We start from the raw sequence: 21,046 nt of genomic DNA, 5'->3' as shown, positions 1-21,046 counted from the left end.
CACTCTACTAAATGCATCTGGGACGTCCCCTTCTTCTTTAGCATTACGTTGATTGTCACTGTACATCACATATGACCGTTTTGTATCACATCTGGCGTGCAAGCACCGAATAATGTAAACAAGCATTTGTTGCCGACCATACCTTACAAAACATTTCAACAAAATTTTTTTTTCGGAAATTCGGAGTATTCTATATCCGGTTCAATATTCCATGGTCGTTTTTCTAGAACATTCGTATTCGATTCGATTAGAAAATTGCGCTGTTTGAATTCCTCGACAAATTGCCATTGCGACCATGGGCCAGGGAAGCCATTCATCCACGTGCGGACAAAACCTGGTCATGCGCCGTACAGACCAGTCAGTTGCATTGTGAAGCCTGTCACCGTTATAGGACAATATAATCAAGTTTGCTATGACGAACCGGTTCATTTTTGCGAACAGATTAGTGAACCGTTAGAAAATTTTCTTTCTCCGAAGCGGGACTGAACTGGAACGACATCAGAGTGCGTTGAACGAGAACCGAAGCAGCACTTTCGGTTGGACACCCTGGCTTAAAATGTTGTAGGCCACTTGTTATGTCGTCAGTCATCTCGTATCATGTTGGGTCATTCAATTTAAAACGTGCTTTCTTAATTCGTATAGCATATATTAAGCGCACTACAGAATCTACACCATCACCCATTGCTATCATATGCTAGTGGAACTATTTAATTATAAGGAGAAATGTACAATATCCGCTCTAATTAGTGTTGTAATATTAAAGAAAGGCAAGGCTCCGCGAACAAGACTGATCGGTGCCCATCGAGAGGGGACTACGTGTCCTTAAGGAAATAGATTCCACATAGATACTTGTCTTTTTGGTTTAGACACGGTTCAGTAAAGAAGTAACCATGCAGTCTTCAGCGCTTCGTGTATCCTGTTCCCCTTATGGCTTCCGGCTCTGTCAGCTAGAACAGTTTCTACCGAAAAAAAAACAAGGTGCCACTAAATACGAAAGCGATTTTAGTTCATTTGCGGCAATTCATATTGTATTTCGTCGCTCTCTCAAAGTTCTCTCTTGGTTACTGTCCAGATCCACCGGCCACGCAACTCATAAATACTTCAGCTGTTCACTGGACAATTCCAAAGCGACGACGTAGCATTATGGAAAGCGACCGAGTTGTCAACTGGCAGCAGGGCCTTATGTGTGACCGTGGCTGGAAACATGGAAGTACTATCACAGCGGCACGAGAGTCAACCGACAGAAAGTGACGGCAGCGTTTACATCCTCGCTCTCGTTTTGTAGATCAAGTAGTTTCGTAGCCGCACTGACGCATTGTTTCGAAGTGACTTGCTTTGTCGAGGAGTAAACGCTCCATTCTATCGAAGTCGAAGTCCTCGAGTGTCCCGCCGTATTCCTTTGGTATTAGATCGGAAGGGATGACACCGCAGAGTTCAGACAAGCCGCCCTTGAGCAAGTGCACCTGGAAGAAAAACAAATTATGCCCGGTATGATACATGAGTTTTCAAAGCGCAAAGGCAGGCGATATATCAGTAATAAAATTTGCGCTTTGCTTAACATCACCCAACAGTAAAGACGATTACTATTACGAGCACGATTACGACTGCTATTGCGACTGCTATTACGTGCTCTACTTGCATGCGTATACAATCTACAAGTACAGTAAAAAGTACAGCGTCAGATTACCGTAGCAGAGCCATCACCTGTCATCACTTGGTACAGAGAAGCGTCAATAAACAAGTTTCGCGCCTAAGCTCAGCTGGCTACCCTTAGCAACTGTTGACAGCAGTGGCTGGCACCATGTTAAGAAAACGCGATGGGTATCCAGATTCCGTTTTGTCGAACCGAGCAGAGGAAGAAAAGTGGTTATCAAACCGTATTTGCCCCAAGCGAGCCATAATCCGAAGAAAATTTGGGAATCATGTTGGCGTTGACGTCGTCTTTTCAGCCCTTTCGAAATTCCAAGGTTTGTGCGCGAAAGTGAGCAGTACTACAAGGAAGCGTCATGATTGCAGTAAAAAGCACCGAGGACAGTTTCTTTCGTGCATGGAAGAAGTAGTTTACCATATTCCTTTAGACTGCGGGAAGGAATATATCGGACAGATGAGAAGATGCCTCAATGATCGCTTACGGGAGCACTAGAATATGCTAATGACTGGTCATCTAGCCGCAGACTGCTTGCGTTGTAGCTGTAAACCCTTGTTTGGCAAAACACAAGTGGTATCCAGAAACCTGGATTAAGTGACTAGGAAGATTATCAAGGTGCTCGAAACGATTAGAAGCAATGACTCTATAAGTTGCCCATCTATTTCGTTGTCATAAACAGGAAAACTTGTTCATATCGCGGCAACACCCTGTGGTTGATGATTAGGTCGAAAAGTAATTTATGTTGCGACGGTGGTTTTCTCCTTCCAGTTGTACCATGGTATATGTGTGTCAACGATGTGCATTAAAAATTCAGTTGTTAGTAGCGCTGAGTCTTCGTCCGCATTTGTTGTTTTATGTGGTCTCTTGTGATTTACTTCAATTTATGCAGTACGAACTAACCCGCCAGTCTGTTCTTCTGAACTCCTTTTCCCATGTACACATGCCCCTCCCGCCTCTTCTGTTGTCACCCTTCTATTTGTTCTTCCGTTCTGTTTCTTCTGTCAAAAGAAGGAAAGGTACCTTTCCTTCTTTTGTTTTGTTTTTCAGCCCAGCCATTCAAAAGTCCCAGACGCCACAATATCTTTTTCGGCATCTCCACCCCACAGGGCCTCGCCACTTTTGTATACCGCCACGATGACGCCTACGCATAACTACCAAGGCTAACGTCCGTTTAGAGACCAAACAGTTCCCCTCCTCGCCTACTTACTCGCATCCATTGCACCAAGACTTCGTGTGGCCACCTTGCCACCTTCGAAATTACCCGACGCATTGGTGCTGCACTACTGAAGTCATTATTTCAACTCATCTCTTTTGTTACTCGCGCACTGACCGGCTGACTGGCTCTTCTAAAACCACAAGCGGACGCCGCCGATGACACTTACGGTTTCCGTTAAGTTTTCCGACGGCTTTCTAACCTCTCGCTTCCCCGACATCCTCCTGTGTCCTTTTAATTAATTTTTATTTCTGCCGCGTTACCCCTCTGCCGCTCTTGTCGCCTCGTCTTAGAAACCACACCTAGGGACGTCAAGCGACAGCGCGCATATTCTCTTCGGTCCCTCCTTTTAGAGCCAGCCGCCACCGACAGTGACCGCACCTGACACACTCTGCTAATCTGTTCAAATTAACCTGCAGAGAATGCCAAGGCCTCCTTTGAAAGAGATAGGTCCTCCTATAGAAATGTTGGCGAGTCTTTCTTAGGCACATTATCCCTGTTTATAACTTTTATACCACACTGTTCCAGACAGTGACATTCTGGGGCCCAATTGGAGATCTTTGTTCGATACGTGTTCCGTTCGGTTGCTGCAACGTCACAAAGTGGCAGTATGCAAAATTTGTGAGAATGGGGTGGAGAGAGCAGCCAATGGGCAAGCAGTGAACTCCACGGAAGTTTACTTCACTCGTTTGTCGTTTGCTTGCAGACAGTATACTACAAAGCTAAATGTTTCTTGTCTTCCAAGGAATGACATTTTTATCTAAAAAAATGTATTTTCTTCTTCTCAAGCTTAAACACGTTTTCAAATAGTAATACGTTTGACTACTACAATTTATAATATTAGTTTCTCTGTGTCGTCCCTAGGTGGTGTCCCGCACAGCGAGGAAAAAAAAAAGAACCGACGGGAACAGTGGCGCACTTTTGAAGAGGCAACAACAACATTCCAGTGGCTCGTTGGCACCCGATGAAGGGGTCGAGTTCGCCGCACAACCAACGCACAACCAACCAAAACCATGGCCGCGCCCAACGGTTGGCGACGTCGGCGCGGAGTTGGCCAACCACGAAGGCGCCAAACAACGATTTCCGATCGTACCCCGGGCTAGAACTGACTTTCGGTTCACAATATTAGGCTTAGTTTCACCATGCAAGTGTTGACTGACCAACAAAGTCTTATCGCTTCTCAATAGCGCAAGCACAACCTCCCGGTTCCCGGAAAGTAACCATCGCGACGACTCCACAACTCAGAGTACATGCTTCTGAGAATAGTGTGATTTTGTGCTGTGTAATCATGTAATTGAGCACTTTGTAGTTTTGTATGGAGTACTTTAGGAAACGTCCATGCCGTTGCACGTAAAGATTCCGACGATTTGGTATCTTGTCTATGTTGTATGTTGTCCATGTAAGAATAAATGTTGGTCATATTTTATAAATGCCGCATGAACCTTCGCCTAAGCAGAGAAGACCTGCGAAACATTATATTCACTCATGACTAAACACCAACTATGCTAATGACCTTTTTAACGCGAAAGCATTAAGGAGCCTGTGTCACAGAAAATCCGGCCCGTGTAGCAGAAAACATTTTCGGACCACATATACCCAGGCCTTCCATATGATGCAACAAATTGACTGAACTAATTGAATTTCTCAAGCTAAAATACGTAGGAAAATCGTGTACTGCGACTTGCACACAACCTGCAGACATGACAGCACTCGGATTAATTTGAGTATAGGAGAAAACATAATTATGTTACTCGAGAACTCAAAGAAATACCTTCACACACACAAACCGGCCACGCTGTTCACAGACAGGCGGCGGCGTCCGCCATCTTGCGCACGCCGGCGCGATAGGTATCCTGAGCGCCACGGAGCGGCGCGCCCGGTTCCTTGCATTATCTCCAGCTGGCACTCGCCTCCGCCGCATCGTAGTGTTCCTGTACATGCTCCCGCAGGAGGCAGAGCTGCGCATAACTTTTCCAGCCCCCCTCGCACCGCCAAATGACATCAAATGTAGAACAGCACCACTGCGAAGCCAGCTTTACGGGCGCGATGCCGACTCGTCGTTTCCGTCAGTGCCATCGACATCGCAACCAGCGGACCGTCGAGCGTGCGTTGCATTCATCGGCTCCGGGCTGTAAGTGCGGTATTCGACGATGTTAGGTCAAGGGCCTTGGTCAAGTGATCCGTAACGCATCATATTGACACTTGTATTCCAGTATGACGGGGTACAGCGCACCGAAGTGCACAAAGTACACGGAAGGAGGCAAAGATTATTCCGCGGTGCGCACGGTGTTACGAACGGCCTGCAGAGGTGGCGACATGCAAAGTTTTCTCAGCCAGCTGCAGCTGCGAGTGAGGCGAGCTTCCCCGAAGCGACCATAGAAGCCTTCACCACCTGCCGCGGTGACTCGTTTCGTAGGGACGACGATGTGCCGCGTCAGCACCCTCACGGCGCCGCTATGACTAAACGCGGTCGGCGGACCAAGCATTGTTCGTGGATTCGCCGTGTCCGCTGTTTGAAGCAGGGTAGCCCCTGGAAGATATTGTGCGCGGCCGTCTCACGGGGCTTAGAAGTCATGGACGGACGCAGTGGCCATTGTCTGCGGGGTTAACACTGGGATGAAGAGGCGCCTGCCCGGGCCAAGCCCCGTGTCTCCAAGAACCCACTCACCTCGGCGTGGTCAGTAAAACCTGTGTGGAAGTGTGTGAAACCCTCCCAATAAAAGGCGGGTCGACTACGATGGCGTTGGACGCTACGAATTGGCGGTGAACTACCGTTTTTCCCTCACCTAGGGATCTGGGGAGGACAGAGTGTTTATAAGCAGCTGTTGTGCGGCTCCTGAGGGCGCTTTCTCTCGCAGTCATGCTAGACTGATGAACTGCAACGTCCTTAAGTAAATACTGTAAATAAACCCATATTCCTCGTTCTCGATGAGAAGCAGTCCTTCCCTTCAACGACGTCCACAACGTGGATAAGGTGGACGACGGCATGGGCCAGCTACCATCTATTTCATGCCCGACTCCAAGCATGACAACGGACAGACAGACGTGCACTGGGTGCACCGACGACTGGTATGGCTACTGCGTATCAGCCGAGACCAGCCCGCTCCGAAAGGGACCAGGATATGCCAGGTGCGTCGCCTTGTTTACAGAGGTGAGTCTGCCTTGTTTTCACTAAAGCAACCTTTATCTCGAGTAGCACCCCTGTTAACGCTGACATGCGTACGCCTGGCATGAAAGGTTCTTCAGCTGTGCGATTTTTGGCGTATATGTGTAGCGCGACACAGACGTGGGACAAAGAATGAACGTCATGTCTGTGTCGCGCTGCACATATACGCCAAGAATGTTAACCTAGCAACTAGCCCAATTCGCTGTGTTGCTTGTACGATTGTTCTGACTATGCGACTTTAGAACAGTGTTTTCAAAACAGAGTAAGTACTAGCGGATACAATTTGCTTGCTGTACCATGGTTTTTCTCTCTGCTTTTTTTATTTTTTGTCGGCATTCTGATTTTTTATGTAACGTTGACTGATGTGTTAGTGTTCACTGTTTTGTAGTAAGCGAAAACCTCGCGCGCTCCCGCTTATGAGACAGCTGTGATAGCTTCAACATTTACCGCCCGCGATATCTTGCATGTTCAAACGGCCTTAGTCGACGTGAGCAACATAAAATTATGCCTGTATGTTTATTAAGCGCCGTGATAGTAAATGGACCCGAGTATATGAAAAGATCAATAAAACGTGTTGTCATGTTACGGTCTGCAATGCGCGAGTGATAACTTTGCAAGTTTGCCATCTTGACGTGATTAGTGCAATAAAAATAACTTGTTGTTACTCTAATAGCTTGTTGCCTCTCCAGTTGCTCTGAATTCTGCCCCCTAAGGCTCCAAGAACCAGCACCCTTGCCCTTCTGCCAGCAGCCATTGGTCATCCATTCCCTTGTGCGAAATAGATTTGATCTAGACGGTCGCCCACCTTGAACCTTTTTCCACCTGAATATTTGCTGCTGCAAAGCAGCTGATTAGTCTGCGGTATGAATGAATCATAAAAATACGCTGTGCATAAAATGTGCGCATGTGAACTTTGGAAATGCGTTCAAACCTACGTGTCGGCACCGCATATTTTGAAAACATGTAGCTGCTGTGAACGACGGTTAATTTTAAATGTCGCTCTGTTAACAATCCCTGACATAACTGCAGGCACGATAGTTCTCTTGGAAACGATTATTAATCGGCTGGTTTCGGCAGGCAAAATGGGCTCACATTATTGTACGCATTACGTGTGTGATATTTTCTTTAAGCACCCTTTCAAACATTGCTTGCCTTCCGGCCACGGTGAGAAAAGTTCGTATGCATGCTAAAAAACATTGCAGTGCTTTTTGCTTCAACGTACAGCGTTTTTGAACGTTAACTTTTGAGCTGTTCGAGCCACGGGCGTAGTCAGAATTTTATTCCGAGGGATCTAGGGGTGTCCTACCCCGTATATGTACGTTCGTGCGTGTGTTTGTATATGTGTGTATTCATGTACATACAAACAAAATTTCGGGTGGTTGGAACCCTACCCCAGTCCGGCTACGCTAATGGTTCGAGCGTAGCCTACATTAAAAAGTAGCATCTTGCTCAGCCCTTGCGAACAAGTGGCGGATGTAGCTCCCGACTAGCAGACAAAAAAGCAAACGGAACACCGCGCGGCATTTGCCTCCTGCGCGCGCAAGGAGTGGTTTCACTGCATAGCTGGAACATACTGGCGGACCTATGCGCACCTCTGCTCCCTGTGGGAGCGTATACAGGGACACTAGCGCATGGCGGCCCACGCAAGAGGCCGTGGTGCCACCACAAACCTCGCCTTCGTGCATAGCGTTCCCGGCAAGCGTTTCCAGGTAAACATTACGGTTACATGTGCTCCAGTTGCCGGAAAGCGTGAGACGCAGTGAGGGATCTGTGAATGCAATCGCATTCCACTCTTACAGGCGAAGCTGAAGCGTCCTGCAAATCTTTAAGAGATGGAACAGTACGCGGTACAGCCAAGAAAATGGGCAAACTTAACTCATAAGTCGCTTACCCTTTCTTTAAGCTTCTTCGACAGAAATGGCCTCACAAAAAGACGATATATCCCTTCAAAGACAGCGGGAGTATTCACTATGTAGAAGGCCTTAAGGCGCAATGGGAAAGTGTCCTGAAAAATACAAGAAATAGGACGTCAACAATGGGTGATTAACAGCCACAAACAACTTACAAACGCAATATCCCCATGCGTCTGATAGCAGCACTTCGCTACCTTAACCGTAGGCTTTTGGGTTAAAAATTAATAGATCGCGATTCATTGTTGAATACCCTAAAAATTTTGAAATCTGTAGACCTAACACAGCAACTCTTTGTCATCGAATAATATCCTTATTTTGACATTGCCATTTTCGCATTATAATTCAAATGGAGTTCTTATGAGTCGCTAAGCGCCGGATAAATGATGCCAGGGTACATCCTCCCCCACCCTACCCATTTCGCGTTGCGTTTGTAAAGTAGAATGAGAGCTTCGATCAAAAACTATGTTATATTTTAAGAAGACTCGGGCTGCATATGCACATGTGAATGGAGCGCAATTTGTTCGTGTATATGACACAAACTCAAAGTGATCTTTGGCTTATTCCTGTTCATGTAGTGATTCTCAGGTTTGGAAAAGGAAGGTTCTTGATACCATCTCGTGTTCTTCGCTGACATAGACAGTGTGTGCTACAGGCATAACTGCAAATTCAAGTATGTTTTGCTCGCTATCGCAAATAATGCTGATTTCGCAGTAGTGATTGATCTTCTATGTTAAGTTGCTCTGATGTAAAATCGGTCCAGGGGTTAGCTCAGAAAACCGTTTTTGCGTTTTACATGTATTTGAATAGGCCGCGTCGGAGCTAAAGCTTCCTCTTAAGGCGGAAGCCAAGCACCGCAGGACTAGCGGAAGAATATACATTCGGAATAATGAAATCAAAAGCAACGATGTAATTAGAGATTAGATAGTAAGTATGAAAACAAAAAGCATTTGGGAAACTTGCAGACATTCGCTCTTTGTCTCGTAGCATATTCACTAGGAGGACTACAAAGCGACGTTCTTCACAATAATGAAATCAAAATACGATGTTATACCATACTTTACTTTAGTACAACGATATAAAAACGCGAAAAATAAATAAATATCGCACAGTGGAAGTGTCCATTTCCCTCTCCTTTTCCATTTCCCTATTATAAAGCCCCAGACGCCAGAATATTTTTTTAGGTACCTCAACCACACAGGGTTGCGCCCCTTTTGCATAACGCCATGATGACGCCTACGCCTAACCACAAAGGCTAGCGTCCATTGAAAGACTTAACCGCTTCCCTTCTAACTATATATCTGCAACTAGTGCACCCAGTCTTCGTGTCGCCATCTTAACACCTTCAAAATTACCCCACGCACTGCTGCTGCACTACTCAATTCATTATATAAACTCTTGCTGTCTCCTTGTTACTCGCGCACCGACCGGCTGACTGGCTATTATAAAACCAGAAGCGCACGCCGCCCACGACACTTAACTTTTCCGACGGCTTTCTAACCTCTCGCTCACACAACACCCTCCTATGTCCTTCTTTATTTTTATTTCTGCCGCATTACTACTCTCCCACTCTCGTTTTAGAAACCTTACCTAGGGACGTCAAGCGGCAGTGGTCATTTTCGGTCCCTCCTTTTACAGCCAGCCGCCACCGACTACGACCAAACCTGACACACTCTACTAACCTGCTCAAGCTAATCTACCTCTGCCCGCGAAGATGACTGTGCTGTGCTGTGAAGTTTGCACGTACGCATTGCACAGAAACAGTCTGCTGTGCAACCCTCATCATATTAAGCGCACCCTCTCCCTTCTTCCTCTTCACATCCTATCTCTCTTATTCCCCAAACCCCTTCCCCAGCGTGGAGTAGCAGGCTAGAGGCACTTCACTCAGGCCGACCTCTCCACCTTTCTGCCATTAAATAGTATATCTCTCTCTAATCTGCCGAGAATGCCAAGGCCTCCTTTGAAGAAGATAGGTCTTCCTATAGAAAGGTTGGCGAGCCTTTCTGAGGCACATTATCCCTGTTTTTAACTTTTATACCACACTGTTTCAGACAGTGACATTCTGTCTAGTACTGTCTTCAGGTTCATGATATTAGGCTTAGTCTCACGATGCAAGCGTTTACTGATCAGCAAGGTTTCATCGCTGCTCTATGGTGCAAGCATGATTTCCCGAATCCCGAAAAGTAACCATCATGACGACTCCACGGCCCAGAGTACATTCTTCTGAGAATTGTGTGATTGTGTCATTGTGTGTTGTGCAATCATATCATTGCCAACTCTGTGGTTTGGTATGGAGTACTTTAGGAAACGTCCATGCCGTTGCCCGTAAAGCTTCCGACGATTTCGTATCTTGTTTCTGTTGTATATTCTCCATATAAGAATAAAAGTTTGTCGCCTTCTATAAAAACCACATCATCAACCTTCGTCTAAGCATAGAAGACCTGCGAAGCATTATATTCACTCATTATACACCAACTATGCCAATGACATTTCTGAAGAGGTGGAACACTACAGGTTACACCCAAGAAAATAGTCAGGAAAACATGGCCTCATAAGTCGCTTACCCTTTCTTTATGCTTCTTCGACACAAATGGCTTAACTTAACATAATGACTCATTAAATGAAAAACATTAGCTTGTTATAGAATTCAATTTGGGAGAATCCTATGGGAAAATGTGTTTGAATTGTTTAGTGCGGGATAACAGGAGCTAATAAGAAATTGAGGAACTGCGACCTTTTCTTTTGGGGGATGGCCGGCTTAGACTAATTAGCTTAAGAGGAAATATTATTTATAAAAAAAAATTACGGCCTATCTCAAAAATCGGCTTACCACCTTCATTAAATTTAAACGTTTTTTTTCTTTAATCTGTAACAAACTTCATGCAATTCGGTGCATTGGTAACCGAGAAAAAAAGGGATTCTCCTTTTCCATGTATTCCGATAGGAGGCTCCGTGTTCAAGTTCTCTACTAACGTGGGCAGAACAACGAGAGCGAGACACGTGCAAAGGAGTCACGAGACCCGCGAGGTGTAAGTATAGCGCAGCTAAGTGTAACTAACAGGCGTACACTGCAAAGTGTAGGTTTCGTCAGCCTTGTATAGTTGATCCAAAACACCTCTTTTTTTTTTTCTGAACAGCCGAACGTGCCTGAACAAGAGCGACGACCAGTCGAAGGAATCTCGGAGTCATCTCAATGAGGTGGTGCCACCCCAATCCTGCAAAGTCGTCGGCGCAAACAATTCCTCGTATCTGCGTCTCCTCCTCAAGGAGAAGATACTCCAGTGCCACGAGGGTGCTCTTGACCAGCTCACTCAGGGAACAGATGCTGCGGTTCCAAGCTCCTGCAATGGCAAATACAGAAGCGACAGATGTAGGCATGCCATTGGTACTATTTGGTTGGAAATTATGCGTATACATACATATAAAGGAGCAGTAGTCAACGAAGAGGCCGGCGAATGCCTCCTAAGGGATCATAATGCTTTCCCGCCCTAATGCATGCAGAAGATAAATGCATAAAATAAAAGAGAGCAGGCTTGTGCGACCCTGCAGAATCATAACGCAGTTTTAGCGAAGCTGTTTGCTTAGAGCAGTTGAATTTGGAATTTTAGTCGAGCACAATTAAATCACATACTTTAATACGTAGTCCATACTTGACTGGCCCTTATCGAGCCTAGCGCGCACAAAGCACTTTCAAGCCCTTGTTAAGGAATTTAGGATTCATAACAGATATGTACACATTTTACTTTGGAAATTGGCCACAATATCTCCCCTCGCCCGCCCTTTCGTGCTAAATTTGATCTCAGTTGCATTCGTAGCTCTCCCACGAAAGTAAGATGAATTTAGCATAGTTCTTAAATCGCACTTATAATTTTCCAGATTGCTTGAATACGTAACTTACTGCTACGACCATAATTAGTTTACACAGATTGAACTACGGCAACATATTATAACCTACCCCTAATTTTAAACAAACATGAACAAGGTGGCTTGTTTAGCTAAAGGAGATCAACGGAAAACCTGTTACGGACTTCGTACAACGCTTAAAAAAAGAAAGAAAAGAATAATGGTTTAGTGATTATTTGCAACTCCTTTAATTGTGCGAACAATGTTATAGTTTTGCCACACATTCCATTTAACAGGACCTCCTATCGACCAATAATAAACTTGGTGTAACGTACTGTTACCTTGGGACATTGAGAAGCATGGCTGATAATGGCCGCATGACTCTTTGAAACAATGAAGAAATGTTTCATAAAGCTTGTATTTAATGCACCTGCATTTAACTTCTCAAACAAATATGCAATAGTGTTTCCACTATTCTAAGTTTGATCTAGATGAAATTTGCACTAAACCTTTAGCTGATAGACAGCGCTTGTGATCGCCTCTCCTTTTGTTTCTTTATCAAGTTGTTGCCCTGATAGGATATTTGTAGTTCTGCCAAGGCAATGGCCTAAATAAAAAAAGATTAAGTTTAAAAGGAGATGAAAGTGAGCAATGAGTTCATATGCGTTAGTAAATTACCCTCTACAAAACAATAAATGCAACGCTTGGTGCTAGAAGAGGCGAGGTAAAACAGAGAGGGCACAATAAGCTAAACACGGGTGTTAACGCCGCCTAAAGTTGCCGCACCAGCTCTCTATGACGTCATAGATACTGGTAGCGTCTGTTTGGGCCTAGGTGATTCGCAAGCGGTAAAAGTGGGCAACGTTGGGTTTTTTTCTAACGCAGTCAAATTTACAACATCGAAAGTTTCGGAAACTTTGTAAATGTGAAAATGCACAAATACGAAAACAATAATTTAGAAAGCACGACGACACACTGACATGCAGGCGCTGAGGTTTTGACGTGAAGTGAATGAAAAAAGGAACAACTTCAACCTCATTTTTTTTATATAACCAACCCTTAAAACGCGAAATTAACAAAACACTTTTTAAGGAATACTTGATCTGTCTAGACAAATTTATTGTTGCTTTTTAGTGTCCTCTTAAGGTATCATCACTCGCAAACGAAAAAAAGAAAGAGAAAGTGATAGGCGACCCTAATCTTTGACTTAGGTGTCTCTTAGTGGCACTCGCACTTCGATGTTGGTGATATTTAGGTTAAGAGAGCGAACGTCTTTCCCTCCGCACGATATGCGGGCGAGGAGCGAGGGAGGGCGAGAAGGAAGCGCAGAGCGCGCCAGCTGGCGGGGCGTAGCCTCCTAGCGAGCGGCGTACGAAGCGCACCTTACGTGCCCTCTCCGGTGCTGATGTCCGAGCATGTAACGAGCGCGCGCGTTCAGCTGTTGCAAGCAAGCGAGCGAGCAGGTGCGTGCCGGCAGAGGAGAAGCGAGAAAGGAGGCAGCGACGTCACATCTGCTCTTCTAAGCAGGTGTTTAGTCGAGGCCAGGCGACTGTTTTCTATTAATTAGTCGGTTAAATATCATGCCATCGTGTGTGTGACGTCATTAGCTAAGTCGGTACTTGCGCTTTCTACTTGCGGGTTCCCAGGAATTTCGCCGAAAGTCGTGCTCACGAGGCGGGTCTCTGAAATTTACGCTTGTGTGCTTTGGTGTACCGTGATCAATGAATTCTAATTAATTGTAATTATTGCAGACACTTCCATAACTCAACTGGCAACTAAACTCATGCTCTGATATCATATCTATAATGAAACCCACAATTTGGCTACTGTAATATTTTTTCTAATTTTTTTTCATGTTGAATTTTCTTCCCGGTCGTTTCAGGAGGCGAACCGGAAGTGCCGCGCAAGAAACAAGAGTGTCACTCGATGCTCGTGCCACTAAAATCCAACGAACAATAAGCCTCGTATATCAGTCCTATGAATGTTTCTCCTATCAAAGTCGGCATGACGTGATTCGCCTGGTCTAGACCCACACCACTGGTATGTAGGTGTTCATCGAGGGATGTACATGAGAGGTGAACACGGTAGTCTCTCAGAAACTACGCAGGGAAGAACGCCAACTGCTACTTTGAGCATTGGAGCAGCAGCGCGTCCAGGCAACACTCAAGCACGTCTACGGGGTCACGTGCGCACATGCGTGCAAATAAATTTGTGTATAACTGGCATCGCTGGATAAGGTTTCACTTGAGTCTGGCACCTTAAGGTACGGACACACTAGCGTCAAAACGCGCGCGGTACGCCGCCGGCGGCGCGCCGCGTGCCGCGAAACCTGCCGCGGAACCGGTTTGGTCTGCCGCGCAGAGGATGGGTCAAGGAGCCATTTTCGGCGGCTTGCCGCGTGCCGCGAACCAATGAGAGACGTCCGGGCTTTCTCCTAAGCGCCACCTCGTGGCTACTGCCCAAGTTAACTTCCAGCGGCGGCGGCGGAACCACGATCGACGACCGAGCACTCCGAGCCAGCCGCGACAAACAGCGCTAGTGCTTCGTCTGCGTGCCTTTTTCGCGCGCCGCCGTCGCAACAGCAGAGAACACACACTGACCAAAACGCTCATCGTCGTCAGAACATCGTCGTCTGCATCTGCCATTGCAGGAATCAACGCGATCAGCGCGGTATCTGCTAACCGAGCCAGGAAAAAGCGCGCGACAACCGCGATATCGCACCTATGCTCGCGCAGTTCGAGACAAGGCGAGATCAGCGCTGGCACGTGACTCCGCGGCTGCCGCCGCGCGCACAACCGATGTGGCCTCTCTGCCGCGCGGCGTTCTTGCCACCGGCGGCGTGCCGCGCGCGTCTTGCCGCCAGTGTGTCCGTACCTTTAGACCACTCGGCCATCTTGACACTACATAAACTTGGCGTTACTGCCAATACTTTCATGTACCCACTTCCGTACGTGACCCATTACTCGGTCCGAGGCTTGCCTTGTATTCTCCGACAAGGCCTCGGACAGAGCCCTTCGCGCCCGACTTGTCGACATTAAAGCGACATGATCGAGCCCGTGCCGTTTGAGTGGCCAGCGTTCCACAGCTGTCGCTAGGTGCTGCCGAGTAAGCTGCAGCAACTGAATCTTGCTCCAGCTGTGCATAGTAATGATTCCCTGCTTTCGATATGTCGGGCTCCAACTCGATATAGGGCTCGCAAACTGTGCTACAACTCTTCTCAACCACAGTACTAGACTCTCGTCTGTGATGCTCGTACTCCGCGTCTAATGAGGTGTTTGTGGTGGGCCTTTTCCTTTTTTTTACCTTTGTAATCATTCTTCTTTCTTTTCTTTCAGTTTTTTTTCTTTCATCAAGCGAGTGCGCTTGGTATTCCTTTTAAGAGAAAATAGCTAGTCCACTTCGTTTCTCTTGTTGTGGTGTTTATATACGCTTGCATAATGGCCAACAATAATTTCAATGAGGGCGAACTTGTTTAAGTGTTATTCATGGCGCCTAATGGAAACTTACATGGAGTAGCTTTTCACAGGAAGAATGTCGCAGAGCAGTGACTATTCACTGCATACTATTTATCCTACGTATATTTTAGAGCTGCTCTGGTGCGAGCGGTTAGAATTGGTTTCAAATGTACCGAGCAAGGTCGGCTGCAGCGAGACTGGCCCGTGACAGGGCGTTATGCCTGGTGTAGGTATCTGGGCATGCGGCGGTTACCGCATAACGCTGCAAATGCATGCTGCTGGCCGAGCGTTGCCGACCTTGTTCATCCATCGCACACTTGAGAGCGGCACAATAACAGTGCACAAGCGCCCGGTCACGCGGTATTTTTTTATGTTCCGCGGGGTTTCATTGGAACGCGAGAAAAAAGACCACGTGAGATATATCGTGTTGGAAACAATTTATTGAGAGGTTTCTCAATGTGCTCTACAACTTTGCGTACCACACTTGGGGTCTGCAGCCCAACACTTGAAGAGTTGATTAATTCTACATAACTAACCCGTTAGCTAAGGGGAGAATAAAAAAAATAAACCGAGTGACTCTAGGCCAGTGCCAACATCATGTATTCGGTTCAACTCGCGACTGGAGTGCCTTTCATTTTTAAAACTTTGGCTCAAGTTATGTGGAACAACCTGTACTTTTGTGCTGTGAGGAGTTCAGGTGTGATACTTCTGTCTTTCTCTGACTGTGGTTCGTTCGCTCGTTGGTCGCGGGAAAGCGAGGGAAAGGGTACGCGCTCTCGTGCAAGCGAGATTTTTTTAGTAATGTTTTTTTTTTTTTTATCTACACAAGCGCGAAGTGCATCAAGAAACCAAGTGAAGTTTGCTGCTTATTCAATTTTATTTGCATACCACCGAACGTCCGTAGCTCCGATATAGCATAGTTAGAAAAGCATTGTGAACGAAGCTCGTGTGAATGGTTAGCCAAAAGTCACCTGACTCATGAAAATGTTTTTCGCCGCTTCGGAAAAGACAAGAAACCAGCACAATAAATGATTCCGTAATCGATTGGTAAATCAAAGCATTCTTGTTTCAGTTGGTAAATGAGGCTAATATCAATTGTTACCTCTGCAAACACGGGTACGACAGCGAAGAAAGGTTTCTGTATAAACCTGTCCACAAGAAGAACGTTCCGGTGTTGCATCCGAAGGTTTCTTTCTTTCTTTCTTTTCTTTTTGCAACGTGCACATTAAACGAAATATTGTTAGGGGAAGGAAGAAGCGTGCGTTTATTTACAGACGGCTTTTAATGGCTGAGCCAACAAGCGTAGAGCAGCGATAATAATAAACTCTTCTTCGTCGTCTCCAAGGCCACCATCATCGTCTTCTTCCAACATTACCGACTGCGACATCACCCCCGTCGGAAAAAAGCACCTTATTCGTGCGGCTCATCAGTCTGGGAAAGGTAAGGTTTGACACTGCTGACGTGGATGATGTCAGAGAGATGTGAAGGCACCGTGACATCCTGCGGAGACACTTCATATGTGACAGGGGTCACCTGGCGAAGGATGTGGTAAGGGCCATAGTATCGCGAGAGGAATTTCTCCGAAAGACCAACATGCCGAGTTGGATACCAAACTAGCACAAGAGCACCTGGTTCGTAGTTCACGTCGTGATGGCGCTGGTCGTAACGGCACTTCTGGCATGTCTGTGAAGCAGAAAGACGAATTCGGGCAATCTGGCGTGCTTGGGTCGCTGTGGCTATGACATCCCGAGTGTACTCTGTGGGCGAGTCGAGTGTGATCGAAAGGAGAGTCTCGAAAAGCAAAGTCGGCTCACGGCCGAAAAGGAGATAGAAGGGTGATTAGCCAGCTGTGCCGTGGCGCGAGAAATTGTAGGCGAAACGTTACAATATTTCTATGTTCTGCAGGCGGAACATACAGTTCCAACGGCGCCTACAGTTATCGTATACTAGATGTTGCCAAGCTGTCAGAAGTACAGTTACAACAATGTAGAGCTGCATTGAACGTCAGGCGCTATCGAAACAAGGGTAAATGCGAGCATAGAGATTGATTGAATTCTGTTTGCATTTACTGTGTAGAAGCATTGAATGTGCACCGATATTGGTCTGCTATAGTGGGAGACAGTAGAAAATGACCACCTTACAGGTGCATTACTATAGGTTCAACGGCTTTCAAACGTAAATGAGCGCTAACTTGGACGGATTGGTGCGCATTGTTAATAAATACACTAACAGCGCCTGAAACAGGACGAACACATGAATATTTTACATAGATACCCTTCCTTGTGCAGAAAGTTCTTGGTCCCTGGTCATACCCCAGCAACCAAATTGGCTTATAAGTCTCCAAGACATTTTCACGTAGATAATGAATTGAAAAAATTCCTTGTGAGCCGTAGTTCGAGGGTTAATGTGCATTTTTATTTTCCTCTATGTTACCACAACCTCTACATGCTTGCGTTATTGGAAAATTTCGTTTCTTCAAATCTATTTTCTTTGTCGTCCTCAGTCTTTCTCTGTTAGTGTTCTGACATTTTGTTGCAGACTTGACAGTGCTTTGTATTTATATTATGTTTATTGTTGTTGTACACTCCTATTATTCTTGAATGAACGGGCTTACTTGTGGCAGAACTTCCCAGTTTTCACATTTACTAAAGAAAAAAGACGAAAGACGAAAGCAAACAACAACGCTAAAACAGCGCTTCGTGCGTTTACTTCTGTTTGTCGTCGTATACACTGTTGCATTATTCTGCACTTGGACGCGTCAGGTGCGTGCAGCATGCGTTTGCTTTCTTGTTATGAATACGCTGAAAGAAACGGCCGTTGAAGCACCCTGACGTTGAAGCGCAAACAAGATAAGAGAAAAGAAGACTCACCGAATCTGATCAATCCTACAGCTCTTCCTTGAGAGTCTCTGTCTTTTGAGATCACTAACAGATTGTGCTCCCGAATGATTGTCTGGTACGGAATTGCCGATGGCGAGAAGTTATCGAAGTACTCAGGAAGGCTGCTGCGAGCGCGGAAATAATTTTTAAGAGTCTTTACAGCGTCATTCAATCTGTACTTTCGGGCTCGCAGGAACATAAGAAGAACGTAATCGGGCGGAAGTCGCAGACCATTTTCTCCTGAAACAAAGCAGACGACACTATTTAGGAAGTTGAGGGGTGACAATATTTCGACAAACAAAGGCTGCACGCACACCAACACACACTCACGCAGGCGCACTCGCGCTAAGACACACACAGTTATAAAGCAGACAGTTGGACTAGTTGGAATTTCGGCAGAGACTTGTTCCAACACGTAAAAGAAAGAAAAAATGAAGAGAAGCGCAGAGACAAATGGATGACAGCAATGACAGAACACTGAGCATGACGCTTTCTACATCCCTCGCAGACGAACTACATGGTTGAAAAGTTCTCCCCAATTCCGGAGCCACAAGCTCATCACTCAGGGCGAATGTGTACAGACGTGCTTCGCAGTTCGTCAAGGCGTTCTATCCAGCGTTCTATCTTTCCTGACGTCCTTTTGTCTCTGCGTTCGCTTTCATTTTTTTTTTTTGCTTACGCACTGGAACGTGTCTATGTCGAATATAAGCTTCTATAAATATAAGCGGTTAATTATAACAAAATACCTTAACGCTCTGCAGTCGTACTTCCAGTTTTGAGCTACTTCCAGTGCCCTCGCTTTCACTAGTGGAGTATGTTTATCCAGGCTATAGGAGAACATAAAGAACAATAGTTCAGGCAGGCCTCCATGCCTTTAACTAAATAAATTCTGCTCTCTGTTCCCTCACGATTTATTTATTTCTGAAAAAGAGGGCATGAGTTCGGTCAGCTCTTTTTGTACTAAAGATTTTAGACAAATCGCGTACATAAATGTTGTTAAGGAAACTGGTCACATAATACCTTGCAGAAGTTCCCGGAACTTGTCCAAGCACTCTTTCTTTAGTTCGGGCGTTTCTCCGAGCTCTTCCCTCGCCATGACTTCCAGTTGGTTCATGATGTGGTTTTGGGCGTACGAGGCCAGAGGTGGCTCACTAAAAAACGAGGAAAAAATAGAGGAGATAAAGGCTAGAGTCAAGAATGGCCATTCTGAAAATAAGAATTTCTCATCGGCATACGCGATCCGAACTTACATCGCCTCTATGTCACCTAGGTGGTATCCTGCTGAACTGAGTCTGGGTAAATGTCCGGGTAAACGGGTTCTGGGGACTAACTATCGCGTTAGAAAAGCGGGATTCACACCTAATCAACATAAGTGCAAGTTTGAAGTGGTCAAAATAGCGTACTTTGGCGCATACTTGAGCACCACGAAGTCCATTCTGACAAAAGCAAAGTAGGAGCAATCACGAAGATGCCCGGAAAGAAGACCTCCGGTGTCTCATGGGTATTCTCGACTATCTTGGTCAATTTTTGTCGCACATGGTGAAACTCCTGCGTCCTCTAACGAGTATGTTGTTGAAGCAGCTAGATTTCATTGCGGAGGCACCACAACAAACCTTTACTGGCTCAGAAAATATCCTCCTATCGGGTCCTGTTTTGGCAGTGTACTCACCAAACAACGAGGCATGTCTGCCGGCAGAAGCCTCTTCTTATCTATTGGATGCTGTGCTGCAGCAGAAACAGCCTAATAGCAGCTTTTCAGCAGTCGTCTACGCTTACTGGGTGCTACGCGACAGAGCCTTGCTACGCCCCGATAGAAAAAGAAAGCCTCGCCTAGGCTGAACAAGCGAAAAGTTTCGCGACTACCTACTCGGCAGATATTTGCAACTAGAGACGGACCACAAGCCTCTCATCTCTCTCTTTGGTGCCAAGATAAACAGATATCTGACTCCCCGACTCCAGCGAATGCGTATGTGACTGATGCACTTGCTCAAGCACGTGCGAAAGATACGCTATAGCTACACCGTCTAGATGCCGGACACTGACTTCACTGGAGACCATGTCCTTTCAAGCTCATCTTTTATTGGCTCGGCATCATCCAACATTGCGGCAGAGCTCAAAGGATACCTTACATACATGGTATTCGCAATGCCTGGTTCAATCTTTACACACGATTGAGAAATTGAAGCAAGATCAAGAGTCCGCTGTCACTTATTCCCAGCTACGGAGACTTTTTCTGGATGGTCAACACAAATCGTTTCTACTAGTACTGACCTCATAGTACTGGCCTTATAGAGTATTGGCCTCATAAGGACAGCATTGCAGAAGCTAACGACGTCTTGGTGCTTGATTCGTGCATTGTAGAACTCGCCAAACCACGAAGCCTGATGCTTTTGACGGACATTCTGGGGTCGACAAGTCTAGAGGAAGAGCCAGAGACCCGGTCTGTCTGCCAAAAATTAACGCCAGCCTAGGCAAACGGATGAAATCCTACCGTATGTGCCTGCAAAAATAGGACAAACAGAAAGGTACCTCTTCTTACCACAGTTTCCTACACGGCCCTTACAGAGAGTCGCGATAGACTTGTTCTGCCTTGACGGATGCTGTTGGCATATTATTTCTGACTATTATTGAATGTGCCTCAAAATGAGGGGGGGGGGGGGGGGGGCTGACTTGATACTCTCACAGCAGCAGCTATGGTTGCCCAATGCAAATCTGTCTTCTCGAGACACGACCTACTAGGAGTCGCCGTCCTCGATAATCGGCCGCAATTATCGAAGACTCAAGGCTTCATTTTCGAAAGGTTTGCGCGCGAATTCAATCTCGCGTACGTGACATCAGGCCACATGTATGCACAAGAAACCGGTTTAGCTGACGCTGTTGCAAAGATACCACAGCAGTTTCTGAATAAAACAAAGGACACCTACCTGACATT

At 46.0% G+C, this 21,046-nt stretch overlaps 1 protein-coding gene across 1 annotated transcript; it reads right to left on the bottom strand.

Moving 5' to 3' along the window:
• Positions 1 to 761: 761 nt before the first annotated feature.
• LOC126537413 (alpha-tocopherol transfer protein-like) lies at positions 762 to 19,549 on the bottom strand. The gene is made up of 6 exons (XM_050184423.3): positions 19,518 to 19,549; positions 19,135 to 19,265; positions 18,106 to 18,354; positions 11,030 to 11,278; positions 7,919 to 8,058; positions 762 to 1,463 (listed from the first exon to the last, which is right to left on the bottom strand). Exons 1-6 carry the CDS (start codon positions 19,547 to 19,549, stop codon positions 1,287 to 1,289), a joined length of 978 nt encoding a protein of 325 aa, XP_050040380.3. The 3' UTR covers positions 762 to 1,286.
• Between the last annotated feature and the right edge of the window lie 1,497 nt (positions 19,550 to 21,046).

This window comes from Dermacentor andersoni, chromosome 4, assembly GCF_023375885.2.
Source record: "Dermacentor andersoni chromosome 4, qqDerAnde1_hic_scaffold, whole genome shotgun sequence".
NCBI lineage: Eukaryota > Metazoa > Arthropoda > Arachnida > Ixodida > Ixodidae > Dermacentor > Dermacentor andersoni.
This window is presented reverse-complemented; position numbering and strand designations above follow the sequence as displayed.